Source organism: Castanea sativa, chromosome 3, assembly GCF_040712315.1.
Source record: "Castanea sativa cultivar Marrone di Chiusa Pesio chromosome 3, ASM4071231v1".
Taxonomy (NCBI): domain Eukaryota; kingdom Viridiplantae; phylum Streptophyta; class Magnoliopsida; order Fagales; family Fagaceae; genus Castanea; species Castanea sativa.
Genome location: NC_134015.1, coordinates 10,862,109 through 10,884,951, shown reverse-complemented (window position 1 = coordinate 10,884,951; position 22,843 = coordinate 10,862,109). Strand labels below are relative to the sequence as shown.

At 32.4% G+C, this 22,843-nt stretch overlaps 3 protein-coding genes across 3 annotated transcripts; 2 read left to right on the top strand and 1 right to left on the bottom strand.

The window, feature by feature from the left end:
* The first annotated feature begins 7,633 nt into the window (after window positions 1-7,633).
* Window positions 7,634-11,287, top strand: LOC142630045 (GDSL esterase/lipase At1g54790-like). Its single transcript, XM_075804115.1, has 5 exons — window positions 7,634-7,962; window positions 8,112-8,315; window positions 8,451-8,617; window positions 8,718-8,988; window positions 10,944-11,287. Exons 1-5 carry the CDS (start codon window positions 7,728-7,730, stop codon window positions 11,192-11,194), a joined length of 1,128 nt encoding a protein of 375 aa, XP_075660230.1. The 5' UTR covers window positions 7,634-7,727; the 3' UTR covers window positions 11,195-11,287.
* A 1,363-nt stretch (window positions 11,288-12,650) lies between these two features.
* On the bottom strand, window positions 12,651-16,005 carry LOC142626926 (UPF0603 protein At1g54780, chloroplastic). Its single transcript, XM_075800655.1, has 3 exons — window positions 15,395-16,005; window positions 14,745-14,937; window positions 12,651-13,048 (listed from the first exon to the last, which is right to left on the bottom strand). Exons 1-3 carry the CDS (start codon window positions 15,836-15,838, stop codon window positions 12,801-12,803), a joined length of 885 nt encoding a protein of 294 aa, XP_075656770.1. The 5' UTR covers window positions 15,839-16,005; the 3' UTR covers window positions 12,651-12,800.
* Window positions 16,006-17,029: 1,024 nt separating this feature from the next.
* LOC142627399 (uncharacterized) lies at window positions 17,030-22,008 on the top strand. Its single transcript, XM_075801252.1, has 8 exons — window positions 17,030-17,424; window positions 18,907-18,986; window positions 19,306-19,366; window positions 20,031-20,088; window positions 20,194-20,251; window positions 20,629-20,701; window positions 20,974-21,093; window positions 21,724-22,008. The coding sequence occupies exons 1-7, from the start codon at window positions 17,113-17,115 to the stop codon at window positions 21,064-21,066; spliced, it is 735 nt and encodes a 244-aa protein (XP_075657367.1). The 5' UTR covers window positions 17,030-17,112; the 3' UTR covers window positions 21,067-21,093; window positions 21,724-22,008.
* The last annotated feature ends 835 nt before the right edge of the window (window positions 22,009-22,843 follow it).

Sequence of the window (22,843 nt, the reverse complement as noted above, 5' to 3'; positions counted from 1 at the left end):
GTTTCTCTCAATCTCACTATCTTGGATACTTTCAAAGCATATTTGAGCCTCCATCTATTCAACTTGTGAGAGTTCTAGAGTATATAGAGAAAGATCAACACATTGTTGTTGCTGCCATAGTGCAGATCTTGTATGAAGCCATAGAGAAATCCAATCTACAACAGCAGCTAGTCAAAACCTTCAAGTGAATTTCTTGGAGTCACAAATAGGGAGGTTTGTGTGAAATCAGTTAACAACAATAGCTGATCTAAAACCTTTGAGTGGAGATCTTAAAGTCACAAAAAGGAGAGTTTGTGTGCAACAGTCCAAAATAGAAAAGTCCATGGTTTCAGAGCTATGTATGGTCATGCTAGTAAGTACTACATGAAATAGCAGTAGATTTACAATTAAGTCTATTATATAAACTTCGATTCTATTTAATGAATATGTTGTCTTAAGGATTGTTAAGATTAAATCCTACTCAGATTTTTTTACTATAAAACCTCAATTTCATAAGTTTTCCTAGGTCATGATTCTTGGTATTCATGTGATCTATGTTTGTCTGGTGTGTTATTCATTTTAATCAAGATCATAATTAATCTAATTAATTATTAAATCTGAGACATTGGGTGTTTAAAACCCTAACAATGCAAATTCTAAAGTGTGATTGGTCACCTACATCTAATTGATTTTATTTTCTAAATTAACTTAAGAAAAAGAAAAGAAAAAACTCTAAAGGCCCCTAAGCTAAAATATAAAATAACAAAATGTCTCCAATCAAAAGACATGGGCTTGGAAGCTTAGTTATGTGTGGAAAATGTATTAGACACCCCATGACACCTATCTAAATGGATGATACATTGTTTTGAATTTAATCCTAAGGATCATCATTAAGTGATAATTAAAAAATTTGACATTTGGTTTTTAGGGAAATTATTATCGCATATGTTGCATGACATCTATAATTCTATCCTATGATGGCATGCATAGTTTTCAGACTCGGACCGGACCGGCTGGTCCGACCTGGGTAACCTTGAACCAGGTAGCAAACCAGTTTTTTAAGCTGAAATTATGGTTCAGTCCATTTAAATATAAAAAGTCCCAAATAGGCGCACGCGAGGGATAGAACCAGAGACTTGGAAGCTCAGTACTGATGCAATGACCAATAGGCTATGCTCCTTTGTTGTGTCATTCTTGGATGAAATATTTTATTTATTTAAAATTTAGATTATAGTTTTCCAATTTATTATATTACCCCTCTCAATCTATTATTATTTGATAATTTTATTAGAGGTTAAACAACTATACTTTTTACATGTGAATATACAATTTATTAATTTATGTTGAAAATGATTTTATTTTAGATAATTTTTTTATTTGAAAGATTACTAAACACAATTTTTTGACTCTTGTTTATGCTTTATTATTTTCTATTAACCTTATAAAAATGGTGAAAATTCATTTGAAAGTTGTTTAATTTTTTTAGACATACTTTTAGTAAAAATTTGTTAATGTTTTCATTTTAATACCTTTATTTGTATTTTATTATTATTAAATTAATTATGAAATTATCACGGTTCGACCTCGGTTGAACCTCGGTCCGACTTTAAAAATCTTAAACCTCTCCCTTTTCCAGTTTGTTAAACGGTTCGAATTTGAAAACTTTGATGGCATGTGAATGCACCACAATGTGAAAATCTATCATATGATGTCATATGAATGCATGCATGCATGACATAAATATATCTATTCTAAGATGACATATGAATGTACATACGTAATAACCTAATTTAAGAAGTAAAAATGGAATGCGTATTGAAAGAGTGCAAAGTCCAAGTGAGGTGCCTCACGCTCTTAGCAAATCAATTTTAAATTAAGTTTCTCGTTGGGGAAGGGGTTTTGTTCGGCTTTTTTGGGGGCCCATGTCTACAGAGTTTTTTTTTTTTTTTCAATGAAAATCTCATGAACTTTGTCTTAGAAAAGTTTCTTAGAAGGGATTTGATGAAAACCTCATGAGTTTTATCTGGGAAAATTTCTCTAGGAAGGGTTCGATGAAAATCTCATGAGTTTTGAATTTGAAAACCTTTAAAAAAATTTATTGGGGGAAACCCATTAATACATAAACTTTGTGAAAACTATCATTTTTTATTTTTGAAAATTATATATAGAAAAATGATGCTCTATTCCAAGCCAATTGCTATGAGCCCATGGATCTACAATATTAACTATGGGTTAATGTGTAAATCCATGTGTATGTCCAAAAATGTCATGAACGACCTAAGCATCAATGGACATAAATCAAGGGTGGTCATGCAAAATGAACATGTAAGCATGTAAGCATGCAAGCATGCAAAAGTAGAAACCTTAATGTAAAAATTAACACTTGATGGCAAAAATGGAAGCTAAGATGAGACTTTTAAGGTAAAAATTAGAGATGCATTTTTAATGTAAAAATAGATTATGCATTTTTAAGCTAAGATGAGATTTTTAATGTAAAAATAGAAAAATAGATGCATTTTTAGAAACCTTAATGTAAAAATTAACACTTGATGGAAGCATGTAAGCATGCAAAAGTAGAGATGCATTTTTAATCTCTAGCTTTATATCATATGATGTTTTTTTATATTTTTATTGTTATGATTTATTAATTTACCTAAATAGAGTATTTTTATTTTATGTTAGTTTCTTTTTATAACTATAAAATATATTAATTAATTAATTAATTAATTAACCTACAATTGAACCAATGATCCACTGGTTGAACCAACAAACTAGTGAACCAATTATTCAGCTGGGTCAACCTCCGGTACAGTTTTTATAACTATGCTTTTAAGCACTAAAAACCGAAACCAATGAACCAGTGAACCAATTCTTTAGCTAGGTCAACCTTCGGTATGGTTTTCATAACTATGCTTTTAAGCACTAAGAACCGAATACAACTCAAATACAGTTCAAACCATGCTCAATATTTGAAAAATATGCTAAAGTATCAAATGGTAGGGATAGAACTTGAAATTAAGACATTTTCCATAAAAAAAAAAAAATACTATACCAAACGGTGCGTGGCATCACAAACATAGATATAGAAATGTCATGTTAAGTCCAAGAAATAACTATCACGAGCTCAATCCAACAAACATAAAAGAGAAGGTTTTCATTATTTTGGCCTATTTTCACCTTCTTCTTTTTTTTAATTTTAGTTTTTAACTTTCTGACCTCTGTTTTGCTCAAGCGAGGTGTTGTTGGAAAACTTATTATGTCAGTTTTTTTTTTTTTTTTAATTTTTTTAATTTTTTATAAAGATCCTTGCTTTTTGGTACCAATGTTCAAATTGAGCAAGTTTGATACTTTGAAAATAGGGTTAAACATAGTTTATTTGAAAATCATTTTCTGACATTTTGATAAACTCTTTTTAATTCAAAGGAATTCTAGCAATTCAAGCTTGCCAGATTGAAATTTATCGCAAAACCTTTCCAGGACTCCTCATTTGGGTCAATCCATTATCATTCTATTGTAATTCAATGAGATTAAACTATAATCAAGCTTTATGACTAGTTATTAAAACAAGAGAGTAAGTGTCAAGCACTTTTTCATCGTTTTCATAACATCTTGCTCGTTTTAAATCTGCTATTGGCTCGTGTCAAAAGGGAATTTAATTATCTATGACATGTGCTCAAATTCAACCCGATTAGATGGTTATATTTTTGGTCAAATTGAGGTCAAACTTTTGAAAATTGTTTGAAAATATTAATTTTGACATAAAATAATGAAATTTAGCATTTAGGTGATTTTTTTTTTTGGGTCAAAGATTGTTCAACAATGACATTTTGGTCATTTTGGCCTCAAACATGCAAAATTGTGCAATTCAACACCCAAGATAAATTCCAATATTTTTAGTATTCCCTTAGTCCTAGGATCAAAATGGTAATTTTCGTATACAAATTAGGATTTGGGCACGCAAAAGGACGCATATAAAATATAGTATCAACATTATGTAGTAGCTTTTTTAGTTTACCAGTTGTAATTGTAACAATTAGTCTTTTTTTAGCAAGCTGTATTAAATAAAATATGAGCAAATTTAGTATAACAGATGTCATTACGTCCTAGAGACATAAGCATAGTATTGTGCCATAGGAACAACAAAGGCAATCACTAACAAACCTCCAACTCCAACTGCAAGCGTGTATGGCCTATAATCATAACCCATGCTACCCCTCCAGTTGGCGTTGGACAGGAAAAAATATGGAATTGCCTTTATTTATGTGGGTCTCCTTGGCGCTGGGTCCTATTGGCTTACCATAATTTGAAGGCAAAACTTCCAATGCACAACACACCAAACAAACTTCAATTGTAATAGTTATCATAAACTATGGTAGTCAACATACAAGTGAAAGCAGGCCTAGCTAGCTCTCTGTCTTGCACCAGCCATGATGCTGGTACATCTACATTTGTGTGTAATTTGGCTGTGCAGTAGCAGCAGCCTTTTGTGTGCTGCAACAGCAGTATATTCATGGTACAAAAAGTCTAATCCTTCATCATTGTCCTTATAGGTTAGATTTCTATTAAAAGTCTAATCCTTTATCATAAACCCCCCCCCCCCCCCAACAAAATTCATATCACCTTTAATATTGAATAGAGGATATTTTAAAGAAATCTTTATTATTATTATTATCAAAAGATGTATTGCTTTATTTGGTTTAAGCATCCATATGAATATCTAGACTAATTTGCTAGTTTGTTAATATTATATGTGAAATGTTAGGTTATTTAAGCGGTTAGCGTGCTGATACTCTATAATATTGAACTGCATAAGCATGATAATCATCTTCTACCAAAATTTGTTTGAGGTTTTTTTTGTTTTCTTGCTTGCCATGTTCACTCTTGCATTGTTTAATTAGCAAATCCAAACGCTAGGCTGTATTTAATTTGCGTGATCTGACTAGCTGCCTACATAATAGCTTGTGCAAGGTAGGCTTAAGATGAGCAATGCTAAGGACAGCTGTTGTTTATATATTTTTATTAACGGCTTATTAAGTTGACAAGTTATGATTAAAGTAATATTTACTTTCACATAGTGTGACCATTGACTTTTCTTTTATAATTCTTTAATCATAACATGTCAATAGTTTATGGAAAAAAAAAATTGTGAAATTTTTTTGCCGTAGACACATTTATCATTGCTGATGGTATTAGATTAAATGATTTATTAAACATATGCCCTTAAAGCACACATTAACTGGACCCTTAGATTAGTCACCAAGAGGGTCCCAACTTTCTTCAAGACTAATAAGCATTAAAGTAATATAATGGGATGGTTTTTCTTTTGGTCATTTGGACACTAATAAAATACTAATAAATTAATGGGAGTTGTCTTTGATCAGAAATCATGCACTGGGAAAGATGACAAAGTTACTAATTTAATACCACTCTTTGGTCAGAAATCATGCACTTGTCTTCCTTGTTAACGTGTGGGTTTCAGTTGGCACATGACACTCAAAAAAAAAATTCCATAAAGGGGTTTTTGTAAAAATCTCATAAATTTTTAGTAAAAATGTCCACAGAGAGGTTTTTTATTTATTTATTTTATAATGAAAATCTCAGAATGTTGTATTTGAAAACCTTGAAAAAATTTTATTGATGGAAACCCATTTTTACATTAACTTTGTGAAAACTATCATTTTTGGTTTTTTTAAATTATTTATAGAAAAATGATGCTCTTTTCCAAGCCATTTGCTATGGGACCATGGATCTACAATATTAACTATGGAGTTAATAGGTAAATCCATGTGTATGTCCAAAGAGGAGGAACTATATATATATCACATTTACATCACAGAAATTATATCATCAAATCCAAATAGCCATACAATCCAAGCATCATTTTCAAAAATGTCATGAATGACATAAGCAGCAACAGACATAAATCAATTGTGGTCGTGCAAAATGAACAAAAGCATGCAAAAGTAGAAACCTTCATGTAAAGATTAACACCTAATGGAAAAAAAATGGAAGTTTTGATGTAAAGGTGTCAAATTTAATGTAGAAATAGAAACTTTAAGGTAAAGATGTCATCTTTATGAAAAAAATGTTTAAACTCCATGCCAAGGTGCAATCTTGAATGCAAAGATTGATATTTCAATGCAAAGATTAGAGCTTTCATGCAAAATTAAAGCTCTTAATGCAAATATGTAAACTTTCATATGAAAATGTAAGCTTTAATATCAAGATGCAACCTTCAATGTGAATATGCAAACTTTGATGCTAGAAATGCAAACTTTAATATAAATATGTGAGCTTTCATGCAAAGGTGCAATTTTTATTACCAAAGAGAGAAACTTTCATGCAAAAGATGGGTACTTTCAAACAAAAAATTTGAGGTTTCGATGAACCTAAACAAGAATCTCATAGACTCATATCACAATGTGTATTATGAAGCATGCAAACCAATCAAGCATCATAATCATTGAAATATATTCAAAGTTAGCATGGCATGTGGCAAAAGAAAACAAGCATGTGAACATAGATATAGAAATGTCATGTTAGTCCAAGAATGACAATCCCGAGCTCAATACAACAAACATAAAAAGAGAAGGTTTTCGTTATTTTGGCCTATTTTCACTTTTCTTTTTATAGTTTTTTACTTTCTGGCCTCTGTTTTGCAAGTTGTTGAAAACTTATGATGTCTATTTTTTTTAAGGATCCTTGCCTTTTGGTGCCAATGTTCGAATTGAGCAAGTTTGATACTATGGAAAATAGGATTAAACACAGTTTATTTGAAAAATCCTTTCTTGACATTTTGATAAATTCTTTTTAATTCAAAGAAATTCTAGCAATTCAAGCTTACCAAATTGAAAGTCATCACAAGACCTTTCCAAGACTCCTCATTTGGGTCAATCCATTATTGTTCGATTATAATTCAATGAGATTAAACTATAATAAAGCTTTATGACACGTTATTTATAAAAAAAAAAAAAAAAAGACCAAGTGTAGAGCACCTTTTTAATTGTTTTTGCGATATCTTGCATATTTTAAATCCGTTATGGGCTGGTGAATTGTCAAATTAAAGGGAATTTAATTATCCATGATATGAGCTCAAATTCACCTTGATCAAATGGTTAGATTTTTGGTCAAATTGAGGTCAAACGTGATCAAATTTTTGAACAATGTTTAAAAATATTAATTTCGGAGAAAAATGATGAAATTTAGCGTTTAGGTGAATTTTTTACTTTTGGTCAAGGCATTTTGGTTATTTTGACCTCAAACATGCAAAATGGTCAATGTGACATTCAATCAAGAAAAATTCCAAATTTTTAGTATTCCCTTCAAAATGGTAATATTTGTATACAAATTAGGATTTTGGCACGCAAAAAGTGGCATACAAAATACAATATCAATATGGTGTAGTAGCTTTTTTAGTTTACCCGTAGTAATTGTAACAATTAGTCTTTTGTAACAAGCTGTATTGGATAAAATAGAAGCCAAGTTAGTTATAGACCTATTGTAATATAACTTACAGCTTATTGGCTGAGTTAATTAGAACTCCTAGAGACTAAACTGAGGCTATACATCTATAAATAGCCTCACAATTGTAAAGTACAGTGGTTTTTTGAATAAGCCTTGAGAGCTTCGTTTCCAAGAAAGTATTCTTGAAGAATTGACATTATTTCATTCCCTTCAACACAACTTAGAGCTATCAACCTATCCCTTTCTAAAACCTATCCTAGCCTTAAAACAGTCTGCATCAAGCCATGGCTAGCAAGATCTGCATTCTCCATATTCTCACTTTAGTCTCCATTTTCTTACCTCTTGCCAAATCCATTGTCTCCGACTTCCCTGCTATTTTCAATTTTGGTGACTCAAATTCTGACACTGGTGAGCTTGTCGCCACCGGGATTGAGACCCTTCTCCCTCCTAATGGACAGAATTACTTTCATAAGCCATCTGGAAGATACTGTGATGGCCGTCTCATCATTGATTTTCTCGGTAATTTCTGTTCCATGATAGCTGTGTTCTAATATAGTTTTCCCAACTCTGTTTTCCTCTGTTCTCAAGTTTATTGTCTCATTGATCACTGAGTGATTTTTAAATTCCTTAGCTTGTTTTCTTAATTTTTTTGGGTTATAATATTGCAGTAAGATCAATGGACCTGCCATTTCTAAATGCCTATTTGGATTCCATTGGCACACCAAATTTCCGAAAAGGGTGCAACTTTGCAGCTGCAGCATCAGCTATACGTCCAATAACAGGATCTGCCAGCCCATTCTCATTAGGCATTCAGGTGGCTCAGTTTCAAAGACTTAAAGCTCGGGTTCTTGAATTGGAATTGCTACCTAAAGGTATTTGCATGGTTCATCAATGTCTAGGCTTCCAATTTTGAAACTTGCAGTGGCAAAACATATTGCTTCTAGGAAAGAAACATAATGAATATTTTCAGATTAATGAGTAATTTTTTCTCTTAAAACTTTGTGCAGGTAAGAAACTTGGCAAGCGTCTCCCAAAAAAAGATTTTTTTGAGAAGGGGCTTTACACGTTTGATATAGGCCAGAATGATATTGCCAGTGCATTTTTTTCCAAATCATTGGACCAAATAATTGCTTCAATTCCAGAAATTTTGGCTGAGTTTGAGACAGGAATAGAGGTAAGCTTATTGACAATGATCACTAGCTAACATAAACTGCAAATCAGCGGAGCATTGAATTCTCATCCAATACTTGATGAATTTGATTTTTTTTTTTCAGAAACTATATGAGCAAGGTGCTAGAAATTTTTGGATACACAACACGGGTCCTCTCGGATGCTTGCCTCAAAATGTAGCCATATTTGGAACTGACGAATCAAAGCTTGATGAGTATGGATGTGTCAGTCAACATAATCAAGGTGCTAAAGCCTTCAATAAGCAGCTTCTTGCTCTTTCTAAAAAATTAGAGGGAAAATATTCAGATGCAAATTTCGCATACGTGGACATCTTTACTATTAAATACAACCTCATCGCAAATTACTCCCAATATGGTTAGTATTTCTATTCTGGGTACTTTATAATCTGTTTGGATTGAGAGGGAGAGAGGGAAAGTAGAGTAGACTAGATTTGACCCAAAATTAGTATATTTTCAGCAAAGTTTACTTTACTCCCCTTTACTCCCCTCCTTCTCTCCTCCATTTAAACGGGCCATTAGTATTCTTACACCTATTTTAGTTTAGAAATAGAAGGACAGAACATTCTCTTAATTTTTGTAGATCATAATCTTTCATTCAATTGGCATTTTTAAAATACAAATAATTCAGTTATTGTATCATAATGGTACATAATAAAATACCTACCTATTTAGTTAGGGCTGTTAAGCCTGTTATCACTTATCAATTTACCTCCCTAAACTTTTTGAATGTTACCTTTTACCCCTTTGTACGTTGGACTAATTGAAACCTCATGTTTTTATCCAAACTGGCAACCCTGCTTGAGAATGTAATTATTTTCTTATAAAATATTATAGTATATTTTCTAAAATATTTGTAAAACTATATATTAAATTAGTCATCTGTAATTAAAGTATTTTTTATAAGAAAATTTCATTTTAGATATATTAAATTATTAATTAAGAAATGCCCTTGTTTTTTTTTTTATATAACCCTTGACCAAACCTACCAAGAGCAAGAATTTTTTTTTTTATAACTAAAATAAAAAATGTCATACTGCTTTCTTTTTTTAATTATTGAAACTTTGTGTTCTCTATAAATAAATAATTTAATATATATTTAATTTATTTTTATATTAAAATTTTCATCTACTACTAATTATATACTATATGAATAGACAATGTTTTTATTTTTGATTCTTTAGTGATTTTATATTTTAGTTATAAACATCTAAATTAAATTAGATGAATATGTAAAATGCAAAATTATATGTAAAGTTAAAACTACTCAAGATGAATGTTTAAAATCAATCTATTTATATATTTAATATTGTTAAAAAATTAGAAGTAAAAAATAAATAAGAAAAAGAATGATTATGTGACTAATGACATAACAAATTAGATGGTGCAATTAGAAGCTTAACAAATTTTATATATTATTATTATTATTATTATTATAGAGATAGTTCCATGGAAAGTAATAACAAAATGGCATAAATCCACTTCCCTTCCAAGGACCCATAATATTATTATTCATCAGTCTTGTATTATTCATCAGTCTTGTTTTGTTTCATGGGCAATACACCACTTTCCAATCTTCATTTCTTATAACATAATAAGATGAAATATTATTGTTGTACCTTTTTTTTTTAGAAGAATATTATTGTTGTACCTAGACTGCCTCCATATTGAGAATCATTTAAAACAATATAGAAAGCACAAACATTTTATTTAAGGTGTCATACCTTTGTAGATATAAGACACGCTTGGGACACTTTCTCACCTCTATTCTAGCCGTGTCTTTTTTTCTTTTTCTTTTTTTTGAAAAAATTGTGGGACACAGGGGGAACACTTATCTTTTACTTCTTTTTAGTTATAATTTTGAACACTTATCTAATTATCTTTTGATTCTCAAAAAAATATAATAAATAATTATCTTTTATTTACTCTTTTAGATTTTATTCTTGGTTGGTTTGTATTCTAATTTCTAAACACCATATATTAGTCATGAATTTACTTTACTATTCTTTTTTGCTCTTAAATTGATATATGTTTAACATTATAAGAAAAAAAATAAATGCTTAACAATATTTAAAAATTAAAACAAAAATATATTTAATAATTAATGAATATGCGTATTTTTGCCATACTTGTGTCCTAATTTTTCAAAAATTGGCATTTCCCTATGTCGGTACTCGTATTCATGTGGTTCATAGAAAATAATTCTAAATGTAATGAAATTATTGAGTTGGCTTGGTATCAAGCCTCAAAGACTAATTTCTTTATGTTATAATCATGATACATTCTTGAAATTTTGGTGATATTGATTTGCAGGATTTGAACACCCTATTAGGGCCTGCTGTGGGTATGGAGGTCCACCATTGAACTATGACAGTCGCATTTCCTGTGGGCAAACTAAGATCTTGAACGGGACCTCAGTCACGGTCAAAGGGTGCTCCGATAGCTCTAAGTATATCAGTTGGGATGGAATTCATTACACTCAGGCTGCAAATGATCATGTCTCATCAGAAATACTAACTGGAAAATACTCTGATCCGCCATTCTTTGAGAATCTCATGTTCTAAATATCTAATATTCTTTTTATTATACTCACCTTATTCTTTTCTTCCCTGATCCATTAACTTCTGTAAGTAATAATCCACTTCTCAGAAGTGGTATTTTTTGTAAACACCGAGTACACTTCATCAAATGACATAGCGATGCATAACTCTCACCAAAAATTTATAGCTTAGAACTCAATGCATGGTTTTTATATTTCAATGTTAACTGCAGTTTTTAAAACTGAACTTATTTCAACCTCAAACATTGGGGTCAGTCAAAATCCATATCAGGCAAAACAATGCAAACAAAGGAACCTTTCACATACATGCCATTGCTTTCTTTTTAAGTCTTCCGACTCAAAAGATACTTCCCCATATTGAAAAAACACACTCATGCAAAACACGTAAAGTCCTATAATTTCTTTCTACAATTTTTTTTTTTAAATTGTTACATGATAATTTCATTATCAATGTTGCAAGCTACATCTCTTCAAAAGTTTAGTTAAATAAAAGTTTTTTTGGACTTTTTTTTAAGGACCTAATATATTGTTAAGGGGACCAAAGTTTAAGGTCAAAGTTTGGCTACAAATTTAGTTGTAGCTTAAGGCTACAACTCTCACTAAACAAATTAACATTACTATATATTTTGAAAATCCAACAACATAAATTTCATGTTCTCTATGTTCTTAAAACACGTGTCAAATTTCATGTCAATCGGATGTTATTTACTATTCAATCCCTAAATTTATTTTTTAGGTATAATTTTAAATTACAAAAATTTGAAATTTAAACGTATGATTAATGACATAGCTATTGATTTTTTCTCTTCTTGAAATTTTGCAAGTACGGAAAATATAATAAGAAAATGTAATTAAATGGTGAATTTGTTAAAATTTACATCCAATAAAAAAATATTGATTAGAGTTGTAGCCTTAATCTACAACCAAGTTTGTTGCCAAATTTTGTCTAAAGTTTAATTATGTTGGACCTAAAAAAAATTTAGAGGGTCACAAAATTTTTTTAAGGATTAAAAAATCATAATTTTATTAAAATTTATACATAATAATTATTATTTTTTCCAAGTTAGAGTGATCCTATGATCACCCTGAACTCTATTCAGAGCCGCCCCTGGCTTTATGGGATCTTCAATGCCATATCGAAGATTGAGTGTACCCTCTCGTGCGTCCGCTTGGTCAGACATTAACTTCAATTTCTTTACTTACCTAGCTATCTTGATAAATCTAGTAGAAAGATATATGTTTAAAAATAGCAAAGGTCCTGCCTGATTTTGGAGATGTAGCCATAATGGGTCAGGTAGTTCACATTGTGTTTCTTCTCATGGCATCACAGATAGGTCATTCCATACTTGAATTGCATGAAGGCCGTCCAACTTGAAATTCACACATTTATTGGCATCAATGTCTAAGCATTCCATATCGAGAAAGTGAATGTAGATTACTGAAGTTGTCGAACACATATATTACAATTATAAACAAAACTCTGTTCTTACTTTCTGATTGAGTTTCTCATGAAAACTTTTAACATGATCATTTGTACAACAGAATGTTACACGTTGTTACGAATATTAAATGAAGTAATTTAATAGAAGAATTTAGTATTACAAATGGCATTACTTCCTTGAGACATAAGCATAGTATTGTGCCATAGGAACAACAAAGGCAATCACTAACAAACCTCCAACTACAAGAGAGAACTGTCCCCGCTTCTCTTCAGTCTCTTCCTTGGTTTTGAAATTAGATTCACGTTTATTGTCTTTAAACGTAGGCCCTCCAGGATCAGGAAGCCCATCGATGGCAGCTACTAGCCTTTTGGCACTGCTGTAGACAGCTTCATTGTACTTTTCTTCTGTAGCCAATACTGCAATTACAAATCCAATATTTTTATCACCATTACTGCAATATCTTTTTTTAAAAGAGTAGTAAGAATATACTGCTACACATCATTGAAGGAAGATCCCAAAAGTTTACTTCTACGGATTCTTTGATTGCATCCTATATCTCAACTGTATCATCTGAAGCAGTGGACACCAATAGCAAGTACATGGAACTTTTGGACAGATATTCATCCAAAATAAAAACTAATTGTAACTTCATCTGAACAAAATAAAATTGAAAATCAAAATCGTACAGAATTCTTTTAATTTAAAGCTCTCAGGCTGTGACTATTATGTCAATTTCTTAATGTCTACCCAATGTATGAATTAGAGTAGGAGCCTAGAATGTCTCTAATCATAACATTACAATGTGGGAAAAATGGTGTTGGAATTTTTAGAGAAACGATTATTTAGATATGGTGTTTGTGTGTCAGTAGGCAGTGTTTATGTTTGTAACTGAGTAGCCTTTATTAAAAGAGCATAACAATTGCTAATTTTTGTAGCATCATCTCCTAAAACGTGGGGGAGTTTACTTGGCCAAGTCTTGGGTCAAAAGTGCTCCTGTAAGGTGTGACAAAGAACAGAGAAAAAACTCAATTCCATGGTTAAGTTTTGCTAAACATAAAAAGGAAATTTATAGATCTGTATTCTGCTCTTTATTTATCAATATCCTCAAGGCTGGTGTAATTTTCCTTGGCTTATTGTGGCAAGCAGTTGGTATACTCTATCGAAATCTTATTTCTAATCTGGGTCTCCATATCGAGGGATTCTGTACACATCTTCCTAATTCCATGATAGGACACATCAAATGTGAGGACCAACCACCATTTCTAGGAAGTTTTCAGAAACACAAAATTAGGAAAAGTAGCTCAAATTGGATGGCTTGAAAATGTCTTCGAAAATTGAAGAGGCCTCCATCCAGAAAGCACCTGATTCTAGCATGTTTTTTAAGAGTCCTTAGAAAATTGAATCTGGCCCCCACATTATATCTCATTACTACTCTTTTGGACAATAGAAAGTTAGTAGAGAAACTCCATCAAGCACAAGCAGAAGATTTTGGATGGTTTCACATAGTGCCACTTTGACGAAATTTTAAGACGTGACTAACTTCCTCAAAGTAGTAAAATTAAGCTTCACATAGCCAAAAAAACTCCAAAATCAGAAGTTGCAGCAGGCCAAGTACCCTGGTAGGTAAAAGAGGTTGTCTATGCTTTCATTATTGTTTGGCATAGCGGGGAGAAACTTCCAGTGATAACGTCTGTCCCAAGTGTTAAGAGCATTTTCTAACAACATTTAAGTGATGAAAGAGCATCTCAGACTGTGCTATGAAACTCTGATATGATGCAATCTTTGACCCGGTTAAGTTCTATGCCAATTATTCTGGTAGCTCCCCAGCCACATTGGGTGGACCATTATAAAGTGGGTTCTCCGGATTGTATGCAGATTACTATTTTGTAATTTATAGTTCCATTAGTAAAACCCTCTAATTTTCTTTGCCTATAAAGTATTTCTGTAGTATCTGAATTCTATTTTTTCCCCATGGCTTATGCAAAGCATTTTTTTCAACCAAACTTTTATGTTGTTTAGAATGCACATAATTAGAACCATTGTCCTCACATAGAAGAAGTTGCAGATAAAATTGAAATTATCATAAAGAATGAGAACTAAATTCAAGGTTACCAGGAAGGTTTTCTGATACAGTGGCATCAAGAATAGTTTCTCCAACAGCTTGGACAAATGCAGGTCCACCTGTTATTGCCCCTTCCTTTTGACTGGTAACAAGCACAACTATGCCCTTATCATTCCCCTCTTCAACTGAGGGATACCAACGCTCCAAAACTTGGTCAGCATACTCAAAAGCATCAGCTTTGCTCTGCAACCAAATTTCACAACTTTTAAATCCAAAATAAATATCTCAGTGCACTTGTGGTCTTGAAAATCATGTTTTACCAGACAATGTACAAAGCTTTGCTGTAAATTTTAACACTTCATACAAATTATTAACCATTCTCATTGTTTATTGATATGTAAAAAAGAAATAAGACTCTAAACCTTAGATCTTCAGGCACTTGAATGAGTCTAATAGGATCATAGATTCATAATGCATAAGATAAGATATCAATTATCAAGAAAGGAACACAGGCTTGAATCTAAGATTTAAGATTTTCTTGAAAACCAAATAAAAGTTGGTGAATTAATATAATGTAGATAACTAATCAATCCATTTGTTTTATATCATCAAAATGGTGTTACAGAAAGAGTCAAATTCACACTACATAAACAAATAAATACATAGAATCGAAGACTTTTTAGCTTTGGAAAGAACTTACAGTAAGCTTTCTAACAGTGACGAAGTTAATATGGAAGTTCTTCCTTGACTCTAAATCAGACAACAACCTTTTCAAGTCCGACCTTGTCACTCGACTAAGCACACCTGCATCATCAACTACATAAGTTTCTTTAGGTGGCCCCTCATTAAGTACATCAAACTCAGAAGCTAGTGCATTGCCACTAGACAAGAGTGGACTAAAGTTGAGTGCTAGAGTGAGAGCTAGAGCTGCTAGTCCTTGTTGGGCATAAGAAAACCAGCTTGTGGGTATTGGTAAAGATGGCTTTAGTGATTGAAGTTGGTGTTTTTTGAGGCTAGAAGTAATAGGTTTGGTGAGAGAAAGAGAGTTTGATTTGGGTTGGAGAGAGGACACAAGGGCCTTTGGAGATGAAGGTTTGGGGTTGAAGAGAGGGGATAGAGAGTGAGGGGAGAGAATGGTTTCCATGGGACAAAGCAAGGAGGTTCACAAATGTTGAAGCATGAAGGGAAAGGAGAGAGAGAGAGAGAGAGAGAGAGAGAGAGGAAGATAGTAGTTTAGCTATATCTTCTTTTTCTGTTTTCTATTTTTCTGGTTTGGAATTTTGGGTGGTTTGGATTTATTTGTGTTGGATTGGGTGGGTGAATTTGAAAGAGGATAACGTCTATTAGCCATGGAAGCCCAAAAAAAGGTCATTTTGGTCCATGTGAGTTACATCTATTTTCCTGGTATTGGTTCAGGTGGCAAACAACAAATTTTTTTATAGTTTTATTTTTTATTTACTGTTGGTGTTACAATGGGATGAAGGGATTTGACCTAGATATTTTCAAAAGATTAGGAAATGTCAATCAATTGATCTACAAGATTTTTGGATATCAAACAATAAATTATTTGAGGTTGTATCTTATAATTGTACATGAGTTATGTTAATGAGTGCTAGGCAATTGTTAATAATCTATATTAAATAATTTTTCATTCCTATTTTATAGGAAATATAAAAAACTAGAATTGAGTAGTTAATTATATTGATAATTTTATGAGTAAAATAGACCTAGAATTATTTGCTTTATTTATATAGAAGTAAATCAAGCCGTTGATTTTATGGATTAATTAGAATTAACCTTCACCAACATGTAAATATAAAATTTCAAGTTCTTTATGGATTTGTACCCAACTTCATTTAATTATACTTGTGATAAAACCTATAAGAGACTTTGTACAATTTTCCAACCTAGAAAAAAAAATGTGATAAATGATAATCTAATCTTTACACTGATCAGAAGGAGAATTCCTATGATATTTTTCTAATTCTTTTTTTTTAGATAAATTCTTTCGTATAACATTATTTCAATATGGTTTCATTGTTAACATCATTTTTATTGTGCAATTGTAACACATCACCTTAATTCAATAGTGCCTACATTCTCAAGTTCTTGTAAATTTTAAATAAGCTATATAACTCAATTGACAGTCCCTTAAGTTTATATAAAAGAGAAATTCAAGTTTTAAATTTACCATTTCTCAAGTTATTATAAAATAAAATAAAAAGTTTTTTTTTTTTTAAATGACCAGTATTGAAATGACCAAAACCACCCATAGTTTTGTCGAATTCCCAAAGTACCCTCCCTGAAACATACAAAAACTAAAAGAACTAGAACTAGTACTACCCCTATGTGAGTCCCACATTATCTCCCTGTCTCCCTCCAATTTTAACCAGCCATGAAAACCATCCTCATTCTCTCATGGCCATTCTCCTCTCCCTATCTCCACGTCCACCAAACCTTCCCCATAAACCCATCACTCTCACCACTCCCAAACCCACCATTCCCACCACAAACACCTCTTCTAAGAGACTCTTTCTCCTCAAAACAGCTTCACTTTTCATCATATCCTTAACCCCAACATACCCAATTGCCCATTCTTCAGCTGAACCTTCACAGCCTCCAAAGCCGGCTCTTTCGGGCATTGCAAACACCAAGTCTTGGTTCCAGTTCTATGGTAGTGGTTTTGCCATTCGGGTCCCTCCACAATTTGAGGACATCACGGAGCCTGAGGTATACAATACAACACTTTCTTCTTATTTGTCTTTCTTTTTGTGTTCTTGCATTAAACATAGCTGCAGCTTAAGGAAATATAAAATCTTCAATGGTAATAATAGGTGGAGAAACCCATGTGAAATATTATGAAGTTAAACCCAAAGGCTAGGTTCAGTGCTTCTTCAAATTCATGCTTTTTACCTGAATTAGTCTAGTACTCAAAAGAGAAAATTGGTAAATTTTTCTTCTTTTAAAGGGAAAATTGCACTTTTCTCCTTAAATATGTTACAGTTGCTAAGTCTTCCTAAACTTCATGTAATGAACCTTTTTGTGGTCTAAAAGTTTGGAAAGGGAAATGAGTTATTATAATGAGAAAGTATATTGGAAAGTAAGGAATCGACTATGTTCGAGGTTATGACCCTCCTAAAGTAGAGGAAGAGAAGGGATTAAGAAGAGAGCCTAGAGAGAAAGTAGGGGAATTTACGTCAATGTTAGCTAATGAGAATTGTTGCGTGACTCCTAGTATTTATACTAAGGATCTTACAAAACAAGTATCATGAAAAGTCCAAGGTTGTCTCTTTAACCAACTTACTAATTGTACAACAACTTGTAATTAACTAGCGAACTATTCTTGGGATTGTCTTGGTCTTTGTTCTTGATCTTATCCATGCATTACTTTGGCATCTTCACATGTCCTTAGTTGGGTTGGGCTGGACTTGTTGCCCTCAGTTTGGGTTCATTACCCTTCAAAACTTAGCAATGTCCCACCTTTAATTACAATAGATCGTTAGAATTTCTACTAAACATTAAAATTAACGGAAAACTCAAGTTTCTGTTAGACATGTTTTTGAAGAATTTTGACATTATCGTTAAATTTTATGGAAATTCTAAATTTCTAATTGCATGGGGTAAAGTTCTTTTACTAATAGTCAAAGGGGATATTGCTCAGTTTTGAAGTGTAGGGGGTACATTGCAGTTGGACCATAGTTAAGCGGGGAAAAGTACAATTAACCCAAAATAATATGAATTTTAGATTGCTAAAAATTTCATTCTTGTCCATTTGATTGTATGACTTGCATAATATAAGGGTTGTATGAGTTGTAAATAAAATTGAGGTGGATCTTGATTAGGAAATCAACACCATAGGCAGCTGTATTGGTTTGTATTCATTGGTTGCTAAATGAACAACTCTTTCATATCTACCTCAATGTTATGAGACTCTCATTCAATTTTGGCTTGTCTGAAATAAGTTTAGATGTATTTCTTTGTTACTCTGAATGCTTTGGATGTTCTTTATATAAAATTTCTATCTGCAAGCACCATCAAATGATCTTTCATTCTGTACAAGGCTTTGGATATTGAAGTTTCAAAAGTTGTTTTTATTTATTTATTTTATTGAAGTTGATATTTTGCTTGAGTTTTGAGAGGACACTGCTCTAATTATTGTTTTGCAAGATATAAAAAATTCCCAATCAACTGAATTTGAAGCTCAATGTTTAGGATTACAATGCTGGATTGTCTCTATATGGAGATAAAGCAAAGCCAAAGACTTTTGCAGCGAGATTTTCATCTCCAGATGGGTACATAATTTGTTTAAGTTCCCTTTTGATGGTTTTTTTTTTTTCCTATTTTTTAATTTGGATAAGATGCATCAGAATTTTTACGTCTATATCTTTTATACTGTTTATTTGGACATGCTTGACTTTCCTCTAGTAGAATAGTAAAAGTTAATTTTTGTGAAAAGTTGGGTAGTATTACTCGAAATATAAGCATCAAGGTATGAGATAGAACAATGAAAATATAAAAGAGGGAAAGCATGAGATTCAAACATGACCAGATGTACTAGAAATGTATTCTACATTGATATTTAATTTTTATTTGTGTCATTGGTTGACACAGATCTGAAGTTTTGAGCGTTGTCATTCGCCCATCCAATCAACTGAAGATCACCTTCTTAGAGGTATGTGCAGTAACAGTTATGAAATTTCAATTCTCCATATATGACATATGTTTACTTAGAGAACTTTATTGCTATAATAGCTCAAGTGGTATGACTTCTTGTATTGTTTATTTTCCTTGTAATTGATATAGCCCACCTACAACCAGTCTTAAATAGGAATGGACGAAGTAGTGCTTGATGGATCCAAAAAAAGTTTGAGGTGGCTTTTTTCAGTTATATATATTTTGTGTAGAAAAAAAGGAATGTACTCACCATTAGTGACAAGTATAATTTGAATTCCATAATAGCTCAAGTGGTATGACTTCTTGTATTGTTTATTTTCCTTGTAATTGATGTAGCCCACCTACAACCAGTCTTAAAGTGCTTGATGGATCCAAAAAAATGTTTGAGGTGGCTTTTTCCAGTTATATATATTTTGTGTAGAAACAAAAGGAATGAACTCACCATTAGTGACAAGTATAATTTGAATTCCATTTTGGCTTCCCTAGTTACGCATTATGTCTGGAAGTCCAGAATTTGGCAATTATATCTTAATGACTTGGAATTGAGACCATCATTTATGGTCTATCAGGCTTTCAAATTATAAGATTCTTCTTAGTTCCATCTATGACCTCCCATAGTAAACTCCCTGTGAAGCTTACCTTATCTTTCCTAACTTGAATAGGCCAAGGATATTACTGATTTAGGTTCTTTGAAGGAGGCAGCAAAAATTTTTGTTCCAGGTAATAATGCTCTGAATTCTTTTACCAGTCCACTACCTGCAGTCAACATATATTCCTCTGCTCTTTCTGGTCTTGGTTCTGAATGCTAGTCATGCTGCATGGCAGGTGGTTCAACTTTGTACTCTGCAAGAACCATAAAAATAAAGGAAGAGGAAGGTTTCAGGTGAGTTTATTTTCTGAGTTGATGGCAGGCTGTTAGAAAATATTGGTATCTAATACTATCGGAGTAGAAGTTGGGCCTTAAGAGGAAAATTAAACTTTTTATTATTATTATTATATAATGGTGGAAGAATAAATTATTGATGTAGCACGAGTTCTATCACCTTTCCACACCTACAGTTATGAGCAATAAGAGGATCTAATTTGCTCAGATTTTTTATTGGGTTACGTTAAGACTCAACTATCCATTTTCTATCAGTATCTCCACTAAATTTAGAGTGGTCAGGATGTTAAAATATAATCACTATTTCTTGTAAGCCTTTGCATGTAATATTTGGAACTTTTATTTCCTAATGTTTGGTGTTCAAATACTTGTTTCAGGACTTATTACTTCTATGAATTTGGTAGAGATGAACAGCATGTAGCATTAATGGCTGCTGTTAACAGTGGAAAGGTTTGTTACTATTTCTTTTCAGTGATAGAATGCTTGTTTGTAAAAATTATAGCCAGTACGTACCAGGCTTTTGTGTCTGTAATGGATATTATAAGTGCCTACAGCCCATTAGTTGATCAACTCAATAAAATTCTACTGAAAGGCCCAAGAACCTTCTGATAAAAAATTAGGATTTTGATCTGCACTAGAAAACCATGATGCCAGTGATTTTGTTTTCATTTTGATGTCTAATAATTTCATCAAGTAAATCAATTTCTCCCTTTCATATGTAGGCAATTATTGCTGGAGCAACTGCCCCACGTTCTAAATGGGAGGATGATGGTGTGACGCTTCGTTCTGCTGCTGTATCACTAACAGTCCTGTAGTCAAACCACCAAAAATTCAAATAGCAGGTATCTATGGCTATGACTCTCCTAAAATATCCTGTTAAATTTTTTGAATAAAAGAAAATGAATTGTATGCAGTTTATAATTTGTCCATGAATTGCAAAGAACAAGAGAAGGATTAGCTTCAATTAATTACCTAGACATCATTGCCATGTTTCATGTCTGGTTAAAAATGAAAATTCAAAACAAAAACTCATGTTCTTTTATGTTTATGCAATCATATTACCTTTCATCTTTCTGACTGGGAATGGTCATAATAACCTCAAGCAATTGGTGCTTGCAGCAAAATATTTCAGGTCAGTGAACTAAAGTGAGATACTTAAATGATCATGGGCCAACTTTTCAGCATAAGGCTAAAGTCTTAGACTCAAGATCTAGCCTTTTATTTTCAGCTGTTGGTACTTCGAGAGCTAAGTTATTGGTTAAACTTGGGCCTAGGAGACTGTGGTGTTGAGAATGAAACAGAGGGAAAACAATTGTATTAGGGCTCATTTTATGTGACGAAGCCACAATGTGACATAACTTGATAAGAATTTAACAATTTATTTATAATTAATATTAAAATGCACCAACACTTGTTTTGCTCATTCTTACTTGTCCTGCCTTAACAGTGTTCTCATTTTTCATACTATGCAGCTACATTTCAGATGGGACACACAATTTTTCTTGGATTTGATGTGCCATTCATTGAATCAATTTCTCCTGCCTCTTTCATTGTTCAGATGATTCTGGGACTGCTTAGCTAGTTAATGGTTAAGTGTCTAGCATCTTCTCTTCCTAGGACAACTTTTATGCAGCTTACGCAAATAGCATATAGCATATAGAGTTTATTGAAAATGTTGATTTGAGGGAACTTTACCATTTTTTAGATTGTACAAGATAATTTCTCTTCAATGTTTTTCTGAAATTTTGATTTTACAATCCCTTCAATTCTTTGTGCATGTTTGTATTTTGAACTTGAACTTGAACTGTGACTTGCCATTGTATTATTAATGAATGCAGAGGAGATGTGACTTAGTTTAACAAGAGCCCGCCCATTAAAGTGCTTTAAGATGATTAACAAAGTTAAAAATGCCAGCATCCTAATTTCCTTTTTCATTTATAGATATTTAAAATTACAGTTAATGTCATGTACCAGTACCACCTGCTGCTGCCAGTTTGCTCATGCCGTCTTGCCCACCCATTGCCCACCAATGAATAGCAACAAGGCTGCCTTTGATGCCACAAAAAAAATTCATCACCCAGAATAACATTGAAGTCATCCAACTGCATAATCAGAAAGTTTACCTTTCTGGTCCACTCGTCAACCTTAAGATTCACACCATAAGCAATCCCAGAAATAAGTTTTGCCTCTGAGTTCACTGCTTTGATTTTACATGGGCACTTGCTAACTTTTAGCCCATCCTGTTGGACTATTAGATCAACCCAACGTTTACTTGCCCATAGGCTTTAGCCCACACACTTGGCCAGCACCAAGCAGTCCATGCCAATGTTATTTCTTCATCTTTGATTTTACTTGGGCACTTGCTAACTTTTAGCCCAAGCTGTTGGACCATTAGATCAACCCAACACTTAATTGCCCATAGGCTTTAGCCCACACACTTAAGATTAACATAAATCAAGGTTTCCATCTCACATGTATACTGCATGTGTCACAAAACTTCAAACTAATATGCAAGTAATTCAATGCTAAAAGCAATACGTGTAGGATTGAAATAATGTCAGATTACACACACACACACACACACACACACAG